The following is a 20,000-nucleotide window of genomic DNA, read 5'->3' as shown; positions in this document are numbered from 1 at the left end:
TGCTTTTCCATAGACCAGCTACATTTTTTCCCCCCATTTCCCATTGAAAATAAATGGGAGTGGGTTAGAGCTTCACTTGTGGTATGGCAAAGATGTATACACAGCGGCAGTGGATAGTTGGATTCAGTGTTCATAGAGCTCCAGTGGGAAGTGGAAGATGGTTAGTAACTTTACAAACATGATACACTAAAGTCACAAGGCATTAGACGTACCGCACATTCCAGTTATGGGATCTCATTTGTATGTGACTGGTTTGGAATCAAACTGCTAATATCAGTCACACACAACCAACTTGTAAACACTTAATGAAGTAGCCTTCATTTCAGCAGATTTTAGGTGGCTGTCTTGCATCAGACTTTAGGCTGCCAAAACACGCAGATATCTCCAGTTGAATTTGCCGTGCCTATTGTGAAACAATATCATGCTTTGTAGGACAACATGTGGCCTTTTGGAATTCAAATGGTCTGTCTTTATCATCTTGTCACCAGCTGTGATACCCAGAGCTGCAGGTTAGTGAATTGCGTTACGTTACGTTAGCTACACAGATTGTGTGTGTGTTTGTGTGTAAATGTGTGTGTGTTTGTGTGTAAATGTGTGTGTGTTTGTGTGTAAATGCGTGTGTGTTTGTGTGTAAATGCGTGTGTGTTTGTGTGTAAATGCGTGTGTGTTTGTGTGTAAATCTGTGTGTGTTTGTGTGTAAATGCGTGTGTGTTTGTGTGTAAATGCGTGTGTGTTTGTGTGTAAATGCGTGTGTGTTTGTGTGTAAATGCGTGTGTGTTTGTGTGTAAATGTGTGTGTGTTTGTGTGTAAATGCGTGTGTGTTTGTGTGTAAATGCGTGTGTGTTTGTGTGTAAATGCGTGTGTTTGTGTGTAAATGCGTGTGTGTTTGTGTGTAAAATGTGTGTCAGGTACCTCCTCCAGCTTGACTGTGATCATGGTGAAGGCTCGGAACACGCACTCAGTGGGTCCTGTGATGGTTATGATGCGTTCTGGACATGAACCCTCTGAGATGTTGATGCGGGCACTGCTCTGCACGGACAGAACAAACACAATTAGTGTAATAATAATAATAATAATAATAATTTATTTGATTTGTAATGCACTCTTCATTCAAAAGAATCTGCCAACATATTAAAAACTAACTATAATAACACAGTAAAATAAAAATGAAATAACATAAGCATAATAGAAAACTTTTTAACATTTTAACATACGATTTAACACAAGGCCAGAAATGCCTTCCTGAATAAAAAATGTTTTTAGTCCAGCTTTAAAGGAGTCCAGCGTCTGCGTTGCCCTTAGGTGGTCAGGGAGGCTGTTCCATAAGTGTGGCGCTGCCGAGCAAAAGTGTCTCTCTCATATTAAGGCTTGACAACAACATTGTCTCTGACCCCAAACACAGTGAATACAAATGGTTACTAGTCAAACCGCAGATACAGGGTTCCAAGTAAGGTTAGGACTAAAGCACTCTTTTGTGCACCAGTCAATCCTAAAATTAAATATGGCGTTTAAGGTCAGACCAAATGTATGTTGAACGGGACTTGAATATGTATTTTGTGATTGTAAGAGTCAGGTTGAATGTATGGATCTTTGTTTCTTGTCCTATTTTTTGTTTCATTGTGATGCAAGAAAAATCCTCCTCATCATCGTCGTCATCATCATCATCTCTCCTCTGGCTGTGTGTGACATGCTTGGATCTAAGCGCCTCTATGTGCTTCATCATCATCGTCGTCATCATCATCTCTCCTCTGGCTGTGTGTGACATGCTTGGATCTAAGCGCCTCTATGTGCTTGACTGGCCTGCTCATGCTTGGGTGGACGCTGACGCCACTCTATTTCTTGTTTATTGTCTGTGTGCTTGACTGTGAGCTCGAAAATATTAAAATATGCATGAGGAGGAAGTGAAATCATGTTCTCTCTCTTCTCTGTAGCCCAGTAATGACTCGAGTCTGTGCTCGTCAGGCTGGTTGTGTACTTACTGTGTTTGTATGTTTTTATGTTTACTGTATGCACCTTTACACCAGAACAAATTCCAGGTAGGTGTAAACCTACTTGGCAATAAATACTATTCTGATTCTGATTCTGATTGTATGTGTTTTGAGTGCACTACTCTGTAGCCCTAGCCTGGATACCAGACCGAACTTAGCCCCGCCCACACATTTTTTGGTTGGGAAGTTCGGTCTGGCATTACTCCATTGAGGAGAAATTATCTGCGGCTCGATATCGGCCGTACCAATCAAATTGTTAAGGCGGGCTTTATACGATGATGGACAGATGATCAACAGTAACGTAACCAACCACGTCACCAACACACGAGTTGAATTTGTTTTCAACAAACATGGCTGCCGCTGGAGAGCTGAAATGTATAGATTCGAGTCCATTTAGACATTGACAGTGCATTCATTTTGAAAGAGGAACAGAGAAACGCGATTAAGGCATTTGTCAATCGAAAAGATGTTTTTGCCTTCCTTCCTACGGGATCCGGTAAAAGTGTAATGTATCAGCTGCCCCTGGTCACATACTACGTTGTTCTGATTGGTTGTAGGTAACCAATTGAGCGAAGAGGCATTTTTTCTCCTGGTTCGGTTGAAACACGCCCCATAATCACAGCCCAATGGAGCGATATCAGACTCATATTCTGACTAGAATTATGAGTATGACATCGTCAGGCTACTGTAGCCCAGTGATGACTCGAGTCTGTGCTCGTCAGGCTGGTTGTATGTTGACTATTCTCTCCCTTGTACGTCGCTTTGGACAAAAGCGTCTGCTAAATGAGTACATGTAAATGTAAATGTTGTATGTGTTTGAGTGCACTACTCTTATTTCTCTCACTTCCTTCCATGTGACCTGTCAGTCATTCTAAGCCCCCTCTACATCATCTCCTCTCTCTCCCTCCTATCTATTTCCTGGTCTATCAATGTCTCTGAGATTCCACTTTTATACTCAGTCTCCTCTTTTCCACATTCGTCCCCTTTCTTCAGTCTCAAATGCAAAGCCCCCCCCCCATCGAGTAACCACAGCCAAACTGGCTCTGCTCGTTCTGCTTCACCCTCCTCTGTGGAGAGAAGGGCAAACACCAAATCCAGCCATTCATCCTTCCAGTGAACACCCACCACCAGAAGAGACGGAAATCATTATGCTTTCTATTTATACTGCTAATGAAATAATAACCCTTTCCTCTTTACTGACAGAGGGTTCTGAATAATAATAATAATTAATAATAATAATAATAATTAAGACCTTCGTCACACTGCAAGAGAAAGATCTTATTGTCTCCTTTGTTTTCCTCCAAAGGTCAGCCATGCCATGACCCAAGTGTGTCACTCTTAGCATCTACAGTACCAGTCAAAAGTTTGGACACACCTTCTCATTTTTGGTGAAGTTTTTTTCTTTACTTTTATTATTTTCTACATGGTAGATAACACTTTTTTTGTTTAGTACATCATCCCATATGTGTTCTTTCCTAGTTTAAATGTCTTCAGTATAAATCTACAATGTAGAAAATAATAAAAGTAAAGAAAACACTTCTCCAAAAAATTAAAGGTGTGTCCAAACTTTTGACTGGTACTGTATTCTATTCATGAATAAGATCCTGCCCTTTTCAATTCACATGAAGTGCAATCTGTCTCTTAATTGGGATGTAATCAAGAGTGGAGGATGAGGAGCAGAAAGAGACGTTCTCCTTAATGCCACCAAAGAAGGCAGACTTGCATGTTAAAACCATTGTTCTGCTGGCTGTATTGTTTGGAGTCCAACCAAGCCCTTATGAAGAGCCGCAGCACATTAATACATACATTTACAGAAGAAATAATAAAGCATTTTTCATAATGTACAATGCAGCATTGAGACACCAGTGTTGGACCCGTTTAGTTCAGTAATTTTCTTGTTTCATTTATTTATTTATTTATTGTGAATTGTGTGTATCTGAGTCTGTTTGCATACACTAAACACAGCAAGGTTTTTATCTAGGCTTACCTCTTCTCGTATTCTCTTGACAGTCTCTCCTTTCTGTGGACGAGAAGTGAACACATACTTAGATAACATTTGAACAAATGGAGCTTTCCATATATAAACCTCTCCATTTGATCATGTTGTCTCAGTTTTTGTATTGACTGGTCTACCAGACTGCCAAAACGAAGACCAATGATACCCCACCACCCTGAACACATGGCTCTCTGCACATGGGAATGGAAGAACATCACAAATCACCATGGCAGATTGAACGGTGAACACCAGAGGAGAGATTTACAGAAGTGCAGTCATGTTGCATGGCATCCATCAGTCATGTTGCATCAGTCCTGTTGCATCAGTCATGTTGCATCAGTCATGTTGCACGGCATGCATCAGTCCTGTTGCATCAGTCATGTTGCATCAGTCCTGTTGCATCAGTCCTGTTGCATCAGTCATGTTGCATGGCATCCATCAGTCCTGTTGCATCAGTCATGTTGCATCAGTCATGTTGCATCAGTCGTGTTGCATCAGTCCTGTTGCATCAGTCATGTTGCACGGCATGCATCAGTCTCCGACTCCCGTGTCACTCTCCTGAAATGGAGTCTTTACAGTTGTTGTTGTTTACATAGCAGGGCAACACAACCCTCACAATGCTCAAGGGTAATTGAAATAGTCACACGACCTAAAATTAAACTATGGAACATATGTTTGTGTTCACTATATGTACATAGCCCAAGTTCTAAGCATGCACAAACAAATTGAACTGTACAGAGTAAATCAATGCGGTGTTTGTTTTCACAATCCTCAGAGTCTCTCAGATTCTACACCATACAGGAAAACAATTGGGGTGTGACCTAGTGTTTCTCTTATTAAATCAGGTTAGGTCCCGCTGGTTTACACTGTTCATGTGCTGCAAGCAGTTTTTTATGAACCCCTGTTCTGGGGAAAGGGTGCCAAATTGATCCTTTTTTTTGCCATGTCACCCTTTTGGACCCTTTTTGGACCCTTTTTTGCCATGTCACCCTCTTGGACCCTTTTTGCCATGTCACCCTTTTGGACCCTTTTTGCCATGTCACCCTTTTGGACCCTTTTTGCCATGTCACCCTTTTGGACCCTTTTTTGCCATGTCACCCTCTGGGACCCTTTTTGCCATGTCACCCTTTTGGACCCTTTTTGGACCCTTTTTTGCCATGTCACCCTCTTGGACCCTTTTTGCCATGTCACCCTTTTGGACCCTTTTTGCCATGTCACCCTTTTGGACCCTTTTTGCCATGTCACCCTTTTGGACCCTTTTTTGCCATGTCACCCTCTTGGACCCTTTTTGCCATGTCACCCTTTTGGACCCTTTTTGCCATGTCACCCTTTTGGACCCTTTTTGCCATGTCACCCTCACGGACCCTTGTTCTCTCAACTTTAAGGGTGCTCTGAAGGACAAATATGGATTGTTATTAAGGTCCTTGCAAACTAAAAGGTATTCGCAACAAAACATCATGAGAAGGTTCAAGATAACCCCTTTGCAAACTTTGGAATAAATTGAGCATCTGACCTTTTAGGGTGCTCCTAATGGCAAACTTAAAGGGTGTCTCAGATTGGAATTTCTGATTGTTTGAGAACAATAAAGGTCGGAATTGACATATTTTTAAAAGGTGGGGCCAACATTTTTCACTATGTATATATAAAACACTGCTATGTAACCCTATGTAAGTGGTGTGCTCTCCCTCTTTAGGGGTGCTATGTGTTGTCTGTTGCAGATGTGTTATGCATTCATTAAGCAAGTTCTAGTTTGGATAGCCAGCAGTCAGCAAAATACTTCACCTAAACCATAGTCTATGTGAAGAACACCCTACCGCACCTTCTGAATTAAGAATAGGAAGATAGTAATAATACTCCACAGTGATAACTGGAGAAAATCCCCCCTCAAACACATACTGTAGCTACATTAGAACCAAATTCCCCAAAACAAACACTAAAACTGCAAGACGGAGAGCTACTCACCTTCCCTATGATGCTTCCGACCTCCTGTGAAAGGTAAACAAGACAACTGTTATAATATGGATCTGCGTGCTCCACACCCTCTGAGCTGAGAGGTAGAGCCACATGTCTGTACATCCTAGCCCATGACAGACAAACCTACTGATAGCAGTTAGCATATACGGCATGCATTTTGATTTCTCTCACCATTTTTGTTCACATGGTTTATACTGTATAGCTAATTGGGGAATATGGATATCTACCTTAATGTGATATCTACCATGTAATGTTCTGAAACTGTTTTGAAAAGGACTATTTTGAAACTTCAGTCTTTAATAAAACTAAATATTTTCTTTCATCTCAAACTTAGGAGGATTCACAAGGATCCTTCCCTCTACCTAATAGAATATATAGAATAAACTGCAATAGGATTCACAATAAAAAATACAAAAAAAGTCCCAAGACTACTTAGTTTAGCTAGTAATTAGTTTAGCACACACCTTATATATTCCCCAAAAGTATCACTGCAGACGGACACCTGTGGATAATCTTGTATTCCATTGTTTAAGTATGTTTATATTGTAGCCCTATAATAGTTACTGAATTCTGTTAAGGTGTCATTCAGTATTCTCAATAACCTGTAGGATTCATATTCTGTACGACCTGTACGATCTGAGCTTACTGTGCTGTGGGTTGGAGAATAGGACGACGACGTCACACTGTGGAGACTCATTGTGTGCTAAGCTTTGCTAAACTTTGTCATTTGGAATAAACTGATCTTTGCACTATCCACACAAGCACATGAACACTATCTCTCTGCACTCTTTGCACTACTTTCCTCGTGAACATCAACACTGACACAACCAATGTTTGCACACTGTAATATCTGTATAATATCTGTATACACCCCACTCCCTGTCAACATGTTCTCCCTATGTGTATTGTTTTTCTACTGTGATTCTACTGTGATTTGTGTATGTATGTTTGTGAGTTAAATTAAGTGTATAAGCTACTGGATGACCCTACATTTCCTTCGGGATTAATAAAGTATCCATCTATCTATCTATCTATCCATCTCTTCGCCAGACGGCTTCATCAAGTCTTTGCCTACTCCATCTACAATCAGCTAACTTCAATTGAATCAAGAATCATGGCCGTAATGATTTTGCCCCACAGTTGTCAGAGGGATTTGGAGCCATTCCTCTTGCAGAACTGTGGGCCAGGTCACTACGTGAAGCTGGTGGGGGACAACATTTCCTTTCTTGCTCTTCCAAAACACCCCAAAGGAGATGAATAGAGTTCAGCTCTATCTGGTGACTGTGCAGGCCATGGGAGCTGTCAACTTGTCTTAGGGACTTAAGGGAATTTCATGATATTGCAGCCCAAATGATCACAGATCGCTGCACGCTGCACGCTGCACGCTGGGCTTGCAACAGTCCGGGGTGGTAAAAGGAATTATTTCTATATCCCAAATGTATCGGAGACTCAGTCAGATTGTGATGAAAAACCAAGTCCAGGTTTTATTCTTTCAATGGTGCGCACCAGAGGAGGACAGAGAGTTAGATTTCACTGAGTGTGTTCCACCTAAATCTCTTTCACTAACTGTCACTTGAAAATCACAGTCTTTTAAACTCTGGGAAAGCAAAATGCTAAATGCTAATTAGTATCTGTCTCTAGTCAGGGGGGGGGGGGGGGGGGGGGGAGCTGTGACGGCTTTCTCACACCTCATGTAGGCCGGGAACAGAATACACATGAGAAACTTAGAATAATAACACTAAAATGACCAGTAGGTCAGATATATTGAATTATTGCCTATGGAATATATCTATTAAACTACTTATCAAATGTCGGTCCCTTCAGTGGTAAGCCTCTTTTGGGACTTCTCCAGAATCTCCCGGATATGGGAAAGACAGTGAAGGTGAACTCATCAGAGAAACAATACATGTTTCACATTGTCCACAGCCCAAGATTTGCACTGCTGGCACCAATTGAAATGGACGTTTGCCATTGGCACGAGTGACCAAAAGGTTTGGCTGTAGCAGCCTGACCATGAATATTGACCCTGTAGAGCTCCTGACAAACAGTTTGGGTGGAAACAGGAAAGTCAAGGTGCACATTTAATTCGGCAGCTGGTGGTTGTATGTTTTGTTTTGGATACAATCTAGGTTAGAACCTGGAACCCAACCAACCAAGGACAAATGTGGTAATGGTGAATCAGCCTAACTTCTAACTTCATCTAACTTGGCCTGCCTAAACTATAACGGTTGTACTGTTCTATCCCTTTCATTTAAATTCAATATATCTTATTTTATTCAGTAAGGAAAGTTGTAACACGATTGAAATGTCTTTTTCAACTTTGCCAAAAGGATAATATGGGGGATAAATATCACTGTAACATGAAAGCACGAAAAGTTGCTAAACTTCTGTAATAAAGATGGGGAAGGGAGGCGTAGCATCAGCATCCTATACCATAAACTGCTGTATTTCCCACGAGGACCGCGGTGTGACTGGCCTGAGATCAGTTCTCTCTCCCACTCTACATCTCTCTCCCACTCATTTCCTGTCCTATCTTCCCTAACTATGGTACGTCACCTCACTATGCAACTTACCAGCTACTTTTTTATAACCATGACCGTGAACATACATTACATTTACATTTAGCAGACGCTTTTATCCAAAGCGACTTACATATGTGCGACTTACAATGTATACACATTTACATTTACACTGATGGCACACTGCACATCAGGAGCAATTAGGGGTTCAGTGTCTTGCTCAAGGACGCTTCGACAGGGAATCGAACTAGCAACCTTCTGATTACTAAACGACTTCTCTACCTACTGTACCACTGTCGCCCCGGTCATTAGCATTAGCACACAGAGCGCTCCAGAGAATGCAGCACTGATAGGGTTTTTGATTCTTACCTTCCCATGCATGAGCAACCTGAGGGTGAGGGTCACATTCATGCCCCCTTCTCCGAAGTCCTGCTCACAGTTCATTCTGGTGTTTGAGTGTGGCACAGGGAGACGCATCAAAGTGGCCGAGGCAGCGGGTGGAGCTGGCAGCACTGGTGGGCAGTACAGGTGGGCAGTACTGATGGGCAGTACAGGTGGTAGGAGGGGATCTCTCTCTTCCCTTTATCACTCTGTTGACACACAACACACAATCATCACAGACCATATCAAGCAACATCAATCATCACAGACCATATCAAGCAACATCATTCTCATCGGCGCTTAGGATATACAGTATGTTACATCAACAGCATCCTAGGATGTGTTCTCCTGACTCCATCACATCCACCACATCCACCACACTCATCCATCCACCATTCACCTGTATCTGTTCCAGTGATGTTTTACCATGTGCTGTCATACTGTATAGGTACGTATAATAGTAGGGCTGTGTAAAAATCCAACTACATTATTCATAAACGTACAAAAAAATACTCTGAAACTAATAAGAAGCATTTACATACATTTGACCAAACATTCAGAGTTGGGACCTCCAGCACACGTGAAATGCCAGCGGAGAGGCACTCCACTATTATCATTTAAAGGAATTAATTTGGGCTAGAATCTGTTTTTTTCTCTTAAGCCTGTATTATACTTCAGCTGTGCTGATGCATGCCTTCCATGTTACACCCACAAACGTAATAACTTCTCAGAAACGTAATAAGAGTTGCCTACCACAAACACAATAACTATAATAAATAATAAGAGTTGCCTACCACAAACACAATAACTATAATAAATAATGTTTAAAGTTATTACGTTTGTGGGAAGATTCATTTTCTTTAAATCACTAGCTACATGATAACATTCTGCACTTTAGCCAAAATGGACTAAATATCTAAATTCATTGAGTCTAACAATAATAATACAGAGTATCAGATTCTCTTAGATTACCAGCGCTGGATCGTTGTTTGACTTTGTCATACATCCTCTTTATGTTCGTATCTAGCCTCAAACTGTAGTCTTTCAAAAAGACTACAAACAGTAAGTTCCACGTCTGACCTCATCCACCTATTTGGTTTGAAAATAAATCTTTAATAGTGATGCCAAACTTGAGAGCGAGTTTTCATGAAAAAATGAAGTTGTAGCCTCTCTGAAATGAGGTCAAATAGATTCTACAGCACACTTGAAACCCTTTTTCCAATAATACTGATTGTAAAAATGCAAAGATAGTAGGATGTCAATTTGATATCAGGTTAATCCTTGGGGTCTTTTCTTCACAGGTGTTTCAATTTGAAGGAGTTCCCACACAGGTACACAGAGGTACAACAATGTAACATTTTCCATAAAGCCAGTGGCGGCGCCAGAGATTTTTTTCTGCAGGTGCTATGGGGGTGCTCGGCGTTTTACCGAGGGTGCTATGAAATTAGGGTGATAGCATATGTGTCACATGGTTCTCTACTACAACACCTCCCCACCATATCGTCATATCTGTTTACATGTTTGCTCTCTGAAGCGTCTTTGTGGTCCATGAAAAGCGCCATACAAATCGATCGTATTATTATTATGATTAGGCTGCTTCCGACGGACGCGCACATAGCCGTGTTCCTCTGCGACGGTCACTGACAAAATTCCGCAATCCCAAATACTTCACTTACTTCAGTGGGGGTTAAAGTTGGCGCCAGATGGCCACCAGGTCACCACTACCATGTCTGACAAATTAAACTAAACATAAATAGTTCAATACATTCTAAACTAAAGAGGGCAAATTAGAATAGCAGATAGAATGAACTAAAACAGTCAAAGAGTCAGAAATGCTTTCAAAAAGTATATATTATGTCAGGTCACAATCAATAAAAACATAGAAGCTTATGTATACCTGGCTAGCACAGACAGACTGCTCGTCCTAGGCTAGAATCTCTGATTTTTTAAGGCGGATCCAGAAAAATCCCCAAAAGAGACCGCATTAATTAATGTTACACATCTAACAAGACCGTTCCACCTTAAATCTTAAACGGTGTAAAGATGCAGGCCCCTTTTAAAAGTGAATGAAACAAAACAGTAGGCACTCAAAAACACAATAATCAGAGCTAGATCATTGTATCATTGTACAATAAAACTCTTAAAGAACAGGCAAAAATGCAAACAAAACTATGCTGGAAAAGCCATAAGCAAAACCAAAATCCGGGCAGACCAGGTGTAGCATGGCTAGCACCCTCAGTAGAGGTGTAAGGTTAAACTCTTTGACCACGACGTTCCTCTTCTTCTAAATCAGATTCCGATACCCCTTGCATTTCTTCTTCTTCTTCAACGTCACATGATTATTCTACTCGTGGAATTTTGGGTATCAAAAACCGATCCATTATTGTGAATTTGTTGATACTACCGCTTGACTTTGACTTTGGCTTTGACAGTGCACTAGCTCTCTTTCTCCTTCAATCGTCAGGAAACGTCAAAGTTCACGCATGCGACGTGTCTGTGTCGTGCTACTGAACAATCTGTTCATTTCAATCTGTTATTATTTTCTTTTGTGATTGAAATATTATTATCACACAATACATTAAATTAAGAACGCAGAATTAAATTAAATAACAATAATAAATAAACCATTATTTTCTTGGGGGTGCTATGGGGGTGCTATGGCTAATCCAGGGGGGGCTATAGCACCCCCTAGCCCCCCCCTGGCGCCGCCCCTGCATAAAGCACAGGAGCTCTAACAAAGTGTTTCAGTCAGAGGGGGAATAGACATGTTCAGTATGAGTCAAATAATGTATTTTTGGATCATTGAAGCATGTAAATCTATTCTAGTAGACTCAAAAATACAATTGTGAGCACTGAAAATGAGCATAAGAGGTCCTCAGTGGACCCAGGAAAGCATCGTGACCAATAATCAAGATTGCAATAATGAAGCCTACTACTCCTAATGTTACTATCCCCTCAGCTTCAGAGATGAAGTGCATTCTTTTCTGCTTCCCGAATGCCCCGAAGCAGTGATGTGTCGTTTGAGAACGAATTTGTCTTCACAAATGAATCTTTTGGGTGGACGAGAACAATGCCTATCTTTCATCGCGTTCCTTTCGTTCGCTCGGCTTTTTTGCTTGTTGCAGACTTGTAGAAGTCCCTCGCGGGTCGGAGTTCTCCCTGATTCAGCTGTGGATCATCTTATTGGTTGGGCTAGGCATCTGAGTTTATAACCTGTAGCCTACTGTACCCTTCTGTGTGACTAACCTGACGTGTTGAAACGGACGGTAGATGTATCCATGCATGGCACATTCACTGAAGCCTTTCACGACATGAAACACACTATGTTGAAACTTGGACATGACTTGGACATTAGGCCCAGATGATAAATTATTTTAAAATGTATCATTGAAAATACAGTATATGTGATTAATGATGATAAAGTTGTTGCCATTGTCCAGCATTAGCGCTGTTTTAATTAGCCAGTGTCCTTATTTCCACCTTTAGCACCTACAGTCAGTGCCTGCCTTCTGTTTCACTGAAGAACGAGCTCAAAAGTAAAGTTCCTGGTTCACCAGTGAACAACGAGTCAATCACATTCTCACTGACAAGGTCTGACTCCACTCTCGCGCAGTCATGAGGTAGCCCATGAGTCTCTGGTTCGTTCGTTCGTTTGTTCGTCTCACTAAAAGTTTGAATATTATTGGTCCAAAACGCCAGTAGTATGGTTCTAACCACTCTGTAGCATGAGGGAACATGGTGTTGGTCAATGGATAGACAGAACGGTTGCCTCTGCTGTGAAGAATCCTAGTGTGGCGCTCAGTTGCCAGCCCGTTCCCGTCGGGGCACACGTCACAGGGCCCAATGGCCCCCTGGCACACGTCACAGGGCCCAATGGCCCCCTGGCACACGTCACAGGGCCCAATGGCCCCCTGGCACACCTCACAGGGCCCAATGGCCCCCTGTCACACCTCACAGGGCTCAATGGCCCCCTGTTGGTGTGCCTCCATGACAAGGCTTAGTCATTGTAGGCCGTATGTTTAGTCAGTCACTTAGTGACATTGTAAATTAAAAAGTTACTGACCATCATCAATGAATATGTGGCATTGAAGCACCTATGCAAATGCAACCTGTTTTGACTGGGAATCAAACCCAGGTAAACTGCTTGAAAGACATCATTGCTAATCACTGCACCACCAACTTGAACAATTGTCTATTACCGAACAACGATTCATAGCAATAGTGCTAATTTTATCACCACGGAACCACTGTACCAATAGTCACATGGTTTCAGAAATGCAGCATTTTTACAATTTTAAACCATTTTAAACAAGGTTCCTCAGCGTCTGGACTCATTAGCTGACTATGTGTTGTGTGTATCTATGTGTGGGTTTATGGTTTTAATGCAAATTCAGGTGCACGAGAACGCTCGTTCGATTTAAGAATCAGTGCACAGCTAAGAACACTTTGGCGGTTTAAGAACACATTTTCAGGAGTTCATGAATCCGGCGGAGATCTTTTCTTAGGTTGGTCTTTTGAAGTTCATAAGAAGACACTTAAAGTAACACTATGCAACAATTTGACACTTTTTGAGGTATGGTTGTATAGGCAACTAATTTTGCTACCATCCTCAAATTCATTTTGATAGCATATGGTCATGTAAAGGACAGTTAAACACCTGTGTCGTCCCCACTAGCCATCAAAGATATGCCCTATGTAGTTCTGTGTAACGGGCTGGAAAACCCTGCAAAAATGGAAGAAAAGCTTTCACACGCATGACATTGCCAGCTATACTGCCAAAAGACACCAGTTAGTGTGTTGGCAAGCTTCTATCAGTGTCCGCTGGGCTGTTGGTGGTGTTTGCAAGGTTTTTGCATGCCTTTTAGGTAGTTAGCTTACTAGTTTTGGAACAGAACTCCGTATTGCTGCTTTAAGGAAATGTTTGAGAATGAGGTCCATTGTTTTTAGGCCCATATGATGGTGATTCAGAGCATGAATAATTAAATCAGAGAGCATCACAGGGGACGGGGGATGGCACAACGGAGGAGTCTTCCCTCCCTCCCTCCCTCTCTATCTACATTTCTTTGTTTCTCTCCGTTGTTTGTCTTTATCACCTACCCCATCTCAACTGCATGCAAACCAATGCACTGTACACTAAAGAAGATCTTTACCTCCACTTTAGGAAGACTGATATGTTAACATTGGCTTATGTTCATGAATTTCTCTTCGGAATGAAAATATCACCTGCCCAACACCACATCCTTGGAACTGTTCCTTTTTTCCACACAATCACCATGAGTTTCCATAGATATGTCCAAACATCAGGTGCTCCTTTATAAACACAATAAGGTACCCCGTTAGGACCGGGAGGCGATGCACCCCAGTACGCACAACCTCTTGCACCTCGATCCACCTAGGCGGCCATTGTCCTTTGCTGAACCTTACCCCTCCAATTAGAGGAACGTCAGCCGGTAACACGAAATCCACATGCCTCTGATTGTCTGTATGTAGCTGTTGAAGATACTCCTCTAGGTCCTTTATTTCAACTCTCAAACTTCCAGTTTTCACTACCCCTACCTATATTGGAAATTTGAACATCCGTTTGAACGTCAAGGAAAAGGACAAAAGAAAGTGAATAAATACAATCCGTCATGATCCTTTCGAATTAAAACCTTTTCAGCAAAGAGAATACAACACTTTTCTATACTTTGTTTTGGTCTATGTTCATCTATGAATGCATCAGACCATTTCAAGTAGTTTCAAAGTACTTTTAATAATCAGCTTGACCTATGGCGGCCCTACTCTACTACCACAACAACTACATTGCATTCCATTATATAGATACAGTCAGCTACAAGCCAGAGTATGGAGGCAAAGCCTAGTGTTGGGGAAACAAGAACTAGCTAATGTTAGAACCTAAAGCTGGCAACTTATGAACGGGAGCATCAGGTTAGCATCGGCTTCATTTTGTTGTAAAAATGTTGGTGACGTGCATAAAAGTACAATATCATTATCTTATCTTGAACGTTGTAATACAATGTCCCGACATTCGTCAGACATACATGTCCATAGATTGCCCTGTCCATCTTCTCGCCTCTTCAACCTCTCTTTTTTACTAGATCAAAAATTGAGCTCAGGGTTGTTCAATTTATTTGAGGTCCAAAAAAGAACCCTTGCCTTTTTGAAATGGCTAATTATCATAACAAATTATTTGAATTATTTTTTTAAAATTCTAAATTCTAAATAATAACTCTACTGTGGTTATTGTGTATATGTCCCTGACAGATAACTGGTCCACGCCTTGCTGACTGTATCTATGGGTTGTGTTTGAATGGATGCGTTTTGAATTCATTCAAGACTTTTTGTGACAGAGCTCGTGTGCAAATGCAATATGGATCTCCAAAATAAACCCTTGTTCCTTCATATTTTGTTGAACAAAGGAAAACTCTCCTTCCCTAATTTTCTGGCAAAAATATTTCATTCTGACATCATAACAACTGTGATATGGCACCCTGTGTTGACATTTGCCTGAAATGGGCAGAAGCTGAACTAAGCTTACAAAGTCCTATAGTGGCAGACTAGCAGGAAAAAAAATATCTGTCCAGATTTGTTCTGTCCTTTTCATTGCCAGATATCTTTCAGTTTTACAATATGCTTTCAGGTACAGTACCAGTCAAAAGTTTGGACACACCTTCTCATTTTTTGTGAAGTGTTTTCTTTAATTTTATTATTTTCTACATGGTAGATAACACTTTTTTTGTTTAGTACATCATTCCATATGAGTTCTTTCGTGGTTTAAATGTCTTCAGTATAAATCTACAATGTAGAAAATAATAAAAGTAAAGAAAACACTTCTCAAAAAAATGAAAGGTGTGTCCAAACTTTTGACTGGTACTGTATATCTCACAACACAGAGGGAAGTCAAAATGTGACTCTCAATATGCTCATGCAATCAGTGCCAGATATAGGCTCTAAGTCAGTCACTGCCTTGCTTCATCTGGTAGCCTCAAGCTTGTGTCCACCCAAGGAATAGTGCGAAAACAAAACCTCGCAGCAACAGATTCCTGAGTCAGGGCTGTAACCATCCAGGAAAAAGACTGGATACGTAGGAGACAGAATAGGAGGGAGAGAAAGAAAGAAAGAAAGAAAGGACACATTGAGTAATAGAGAGGGGAAGACTGAGGGGATTGAGAGGTGTCAGCTGGACTAGCGTCGCAGGCCGCCCGGCATGTGTGTCTGATCTCTGGGAAGCTGTTCAGCTGTTGTGCAGTGGACAGCTGTACAAGCAACGCTGGGAGGTGGGGGTCCTTAAACAATGTTTCTTAGTCAGGGAGAAAACAGACTTGGCTCTTCCCTTTTCACCTCAAAACATTACTCAGCAGTAGCGCAACATTCAATTCAGCATGAATGAATCAGTCGAATTCACATATTTTGTAATCTTTACTCTCCTCCCAGAAGTGTTCATGATATTTTGGAAAATAAAGCAGCTGTATAGAGTTCCATTCCAAAGAAACTCTTGACAATGTGAAGGGGGCAAGACTCCAGTATGGGCAGGTAAGGATTTGTTACTGTATACTGCATACTCCAGTATAGGCAGGTAAGGATTTATTACTGTATACTGTATACTCCAGTATGGGTAGGTAAGGATTTATTACTGTATACTGTATACTCCAGTATGGGTAGGTAAGGATTTGTTACTGTATACTGCATACTCCAGTATAGGCAGGTAAGGATTTGTTACTGTATACTGTATACTCCAGTATGTGAGGGTAAGGATTTGTTACTGTATACTGTATACTACATGCCGTGTCATAACATACAGTTACATGCAACTAAAATACTGTAATTTCCTTTATGAATACATTTTTTCGTAGAGAATAATGAGCTTAAAAGCTGAAGGGGCACATCAAATATTCATTCATGTGGATGAAGCCGGCTTCAACCTCTCTAAAGGGAGGAGACGTGGAAGGCCCATCATTGGGCCGAGGGCCGCTATTACACTGCCTGGCCAGAGGGGGCGCCAATATCCCCTATATGTGTGCTGCCATCTCCAATCATGGTGTCCTTTGCCATATCTCAACTATCGGCCCATACAATACAGAACACCTCATCATCACATTTCTTGAAGCGCTGAATGAAAGACCCGAAGAGAGAGAGAGGGCTGTAGTGGTCTGGCATGTCTCTGCATGTCAATCATTTTGGGACAATGTTGCCTTCCACTGCCTTGTGAATGAATGGTTTGCAGCACAGCCCTGTATGATTCAATTCCTCCCTGGATACCCCCCTTTTCTGAACCCAATCAAGGAGTTCTTCTCTGCTTGGAGATGGAAGGTATATATGATCACCACTGAAGGTATATATGATCACCACTGGAGGAGATGAGGGTATATATGATCACCACTTCTAGAGATGAGGGTATATATGATCACCACTGAAGGAGATGAGGGGTATATGATCACCACTGAAGGTATATATATGATCACCACTGAAGGAGATGAGGGGTATATATGATCACCACTGGAGGAGACTGAAGGTATATATGATCACCACTTCTAGAGATGAGGGTATATATGATCACCACTGAAGGAGATGAGGGGTATATGATCACCACTGAAGGAGACTGAAGGTATATATGATCACCACTTCTAGAGATGAGGGTATATATGATCACCACTTCTAGAGATGAGGGGTATATATGATCACCACTTCTAGAGATGAGGGTATATATGATCACCACTTCTAGAGATGAGGGTATATATGATCACCACTTCTAGAGATGAGGGTATATATGATCACCACTTCTAGAGATGAGGGTATATATGATCACCACTTCTAGAGATGAGGGTATATATGATCACCACTTCTAGAGATGAGGGTATATATGATCACCACTGAAGGAGATGAGGGTATATATGATCACCACTGGAGGAGATGAAGGTATATATGATCACCACTTCTAGAGATGGAGGTATATATGATCACCACTGAATGCTGGTTGCCTGGCAATAGGTGCAGAGGACGGCCAGGGATGGTACTCTTCCGAACTTAGCCTGCACTGCGATTTTGTGATTGGATTCATTAATCCAATGATGTTTTAGTAAATTATTATTACTTAAATATTGACATTAGTCTTTATTCGATATTTGACTAATCAGCTAAAATTCCATTTGAATTATGATAATCTTAAAGATTATTGATTTTTAAATGATGTTACCTTGTCTTGCAGCTTTAGAAGAAACAGTTGGAAGTCTTTTGGCCAGTGATGAGAGTGAAACAGATGAAAAGTCAGTCTGCTGAGAAAAAAAAGAGTTCTTCATGCAAAGTTTCAGCTGCTCCGTGGCAACAATACTTGTTGCGTAGAAACGTATTACCTGCTGACTTCAAGTTACAATGAATCTCCGTTACGATAAGTGAATTTTACATTTTGCAGGATTCTGGAGAGCCGTATGATAAAGAAGTGTAAAAGACCCTATTCCCCTGGTGAAGGCCATTGCCTGTCTCCCCCCAGAACCCCTCTCATCACCTGTCTTCATTACATCAACGTGGAACAGTCATCTCTAAATAAATAGCAATAAAACCGACTCCAAACTATTTGTTATTGGCTCTAACTCAGTACTTCTGAAGATGAAGACCTTCATCCAGAGACAGCGGCCCCCATTCCCTGTCTAAACAGGTTTAGAGTTCTGATCTTTATCCTGGACCAACTTTCCTTCACACAGCACATAAGCCATATTTCTTCTAACATGGTTTTCCACCTGTAACACATCTCTAGACTATTATGCCCTGCCCTCATTCAGCACAACATGGAAGTACTTTTTTGACTTTTACATTCCCCTTCAATACTACAATTGTGGAGCAGAATGTGATGCTCTCTGTGTACTACACGTCTGTATTGTTCAGGACTTGAAATGGAGTGGACATATCCCCGGATGTAAATCCCATTAAAAATCTTGGTTTAATGAAGAAAGTGGCAACATGGAGGCCAAAGTACATCACTGAACTGGAAGTCTTTGCACATGAGAAATGGTCAGACATGTCTTATCGGAGACATCTAACATTCATCATGTGTAAGGGTTACTCCTCAAAATCGTGACTTGAGGGGGGTTAAATTGGACACATGGATGCTATTGGTATGAACTATTTGTAAAATCAATCAATGTTCAATCATTCAAGTGTATATTATTTGATTGAGTTTACTATATTAATTCATATGTTTTCACTAACCTGTTCATGCCACTTATGCCATGTCTTTAATGTTATAGGAGGTGAATCATTTAGATTGCAACTGTACATACATATTCAAGCATTAAAACTAATCTAACACTTCTAAGTTTTGTCTGGGTATCCTTGTGGAATGCATATGTAATATATCCTGTTATTGTGCCAGGGACGGTTGGGGTTCAACATGCTGTGGTTGTGGATGAAGAAGTCTACACAGGCCTGACTACATTCCCCTGTGAAGCAGCAACCCTACCAGAGCCTGCCTTGTGGGTAAAAATAACTCCCTGTCCTCTCGCATGACAAAGGGATGAGTTGTGTCTCTGGCACAGAAAACCACATGACGTGCCCGAGCTTCACAAAGAACATGTGACTGTCTGGTCTGCATTGTGTGTTTGAGATTGTGTGTTTGAGAGTGTGTGTGTGTGTCTATGGGTGTGTGTGTGTGTGTGTGTGTGTGTGTCTATGGGTGTGTGTGTGTGTGTGTGTCTATGGGTGTGTGTGTGTGTGTGTGTGTGTGTGTGTGTGTGTGTGTGTGTTGAGAGTGTGTGTGTGTGTGTGTGTGTGTGTGTGTGTGTGTGTGTGTGTGTGTGTGTGTGTGTGTGTGTGTGTGTGTGTGTGTGTGTATGTGTGTGTGTCTATGGGTGCAGTGGTAACACTGATGATGTGTGTGCTTTTGAGGGAGTGAGGGCAAGGAGAGGAAGGGAAAGATGACATGAAGCTTTTGATTGGGCAACAGGACATTAACACATTAGAGAGAGGATCCATCTCGTTCCTACCATTAGGTCGCCTAAAGAGGGCCTCTGCATCCCCAACGCCTGCCACAGGAGGTCTGAGTCGAAAAGAGTCCAATCCAAAACCCCTACGCTGTAGTAATGAAGTACTTCTGCTTCTAAAAACATAGTTGCAAACCTGGCCAAATGTCAAGGGTAGTATTTGGACCAT

General features: G+C 41.4%; 1 protein-coding gene across 5 annotated transcripts in view; it reads right to left on the bottom strand.

Annotated features, from left to right (window-relative positions):
* Positions 1 to 20,000, bottom strand: part of pcbp4 (poly(rC) binding protein 4) — a 70,214-nt gene that overhangs the window by 30,161 nt on the left and 20,053 nt on the right. For all 5 annotated transcript variants that reach the window (XM_031568548.2, XM_031568550.2, XM_031568551.2 and 2 more), the window contains exons 2-5: positions 8,847 to 9,067; positions 5,947 to 5,970; positions 3,976 to 4,008; positions 913 to 1,029 (exon numbers count right to left, since the gene is read on the bottom strand). In XM_031568548.2, the coding sequence (XP_031424408.1) occupies positions 913 to 1,029; positions 3,976 to 4,008; positions 5,947 to 5,970; positions 8,847 to 8,954 (282 nt within the window). In that variant the 5' untranslated portion in view covers positions 8,955 to 9,067. The remainder of the gene's footprint in view (positions 1 to 912; positions 1,030 to 3,975; positions 4,009 to 5,946; positions 5,971 to 8,846; positions 9,068 to 20,000) is intronic.

This window comes from Clupea harengus, chromosome 5, assembly GCF_900700415.2.
Source record: "Clupea harengus chromosome 5, Ch_v2.0.2, whole genome shotgun sequence".
NCBI lineage: Eukaryota > Metazoa > Chordata > Actinopteri > Clupeiformes > Clupeidae > Clupea > Clupea harengus.
The sequence above is the reverse complement of the archived record's forward strand: the minus strand, read 5'-3'. Positions and strand labels throughout refer to the sequence as shown.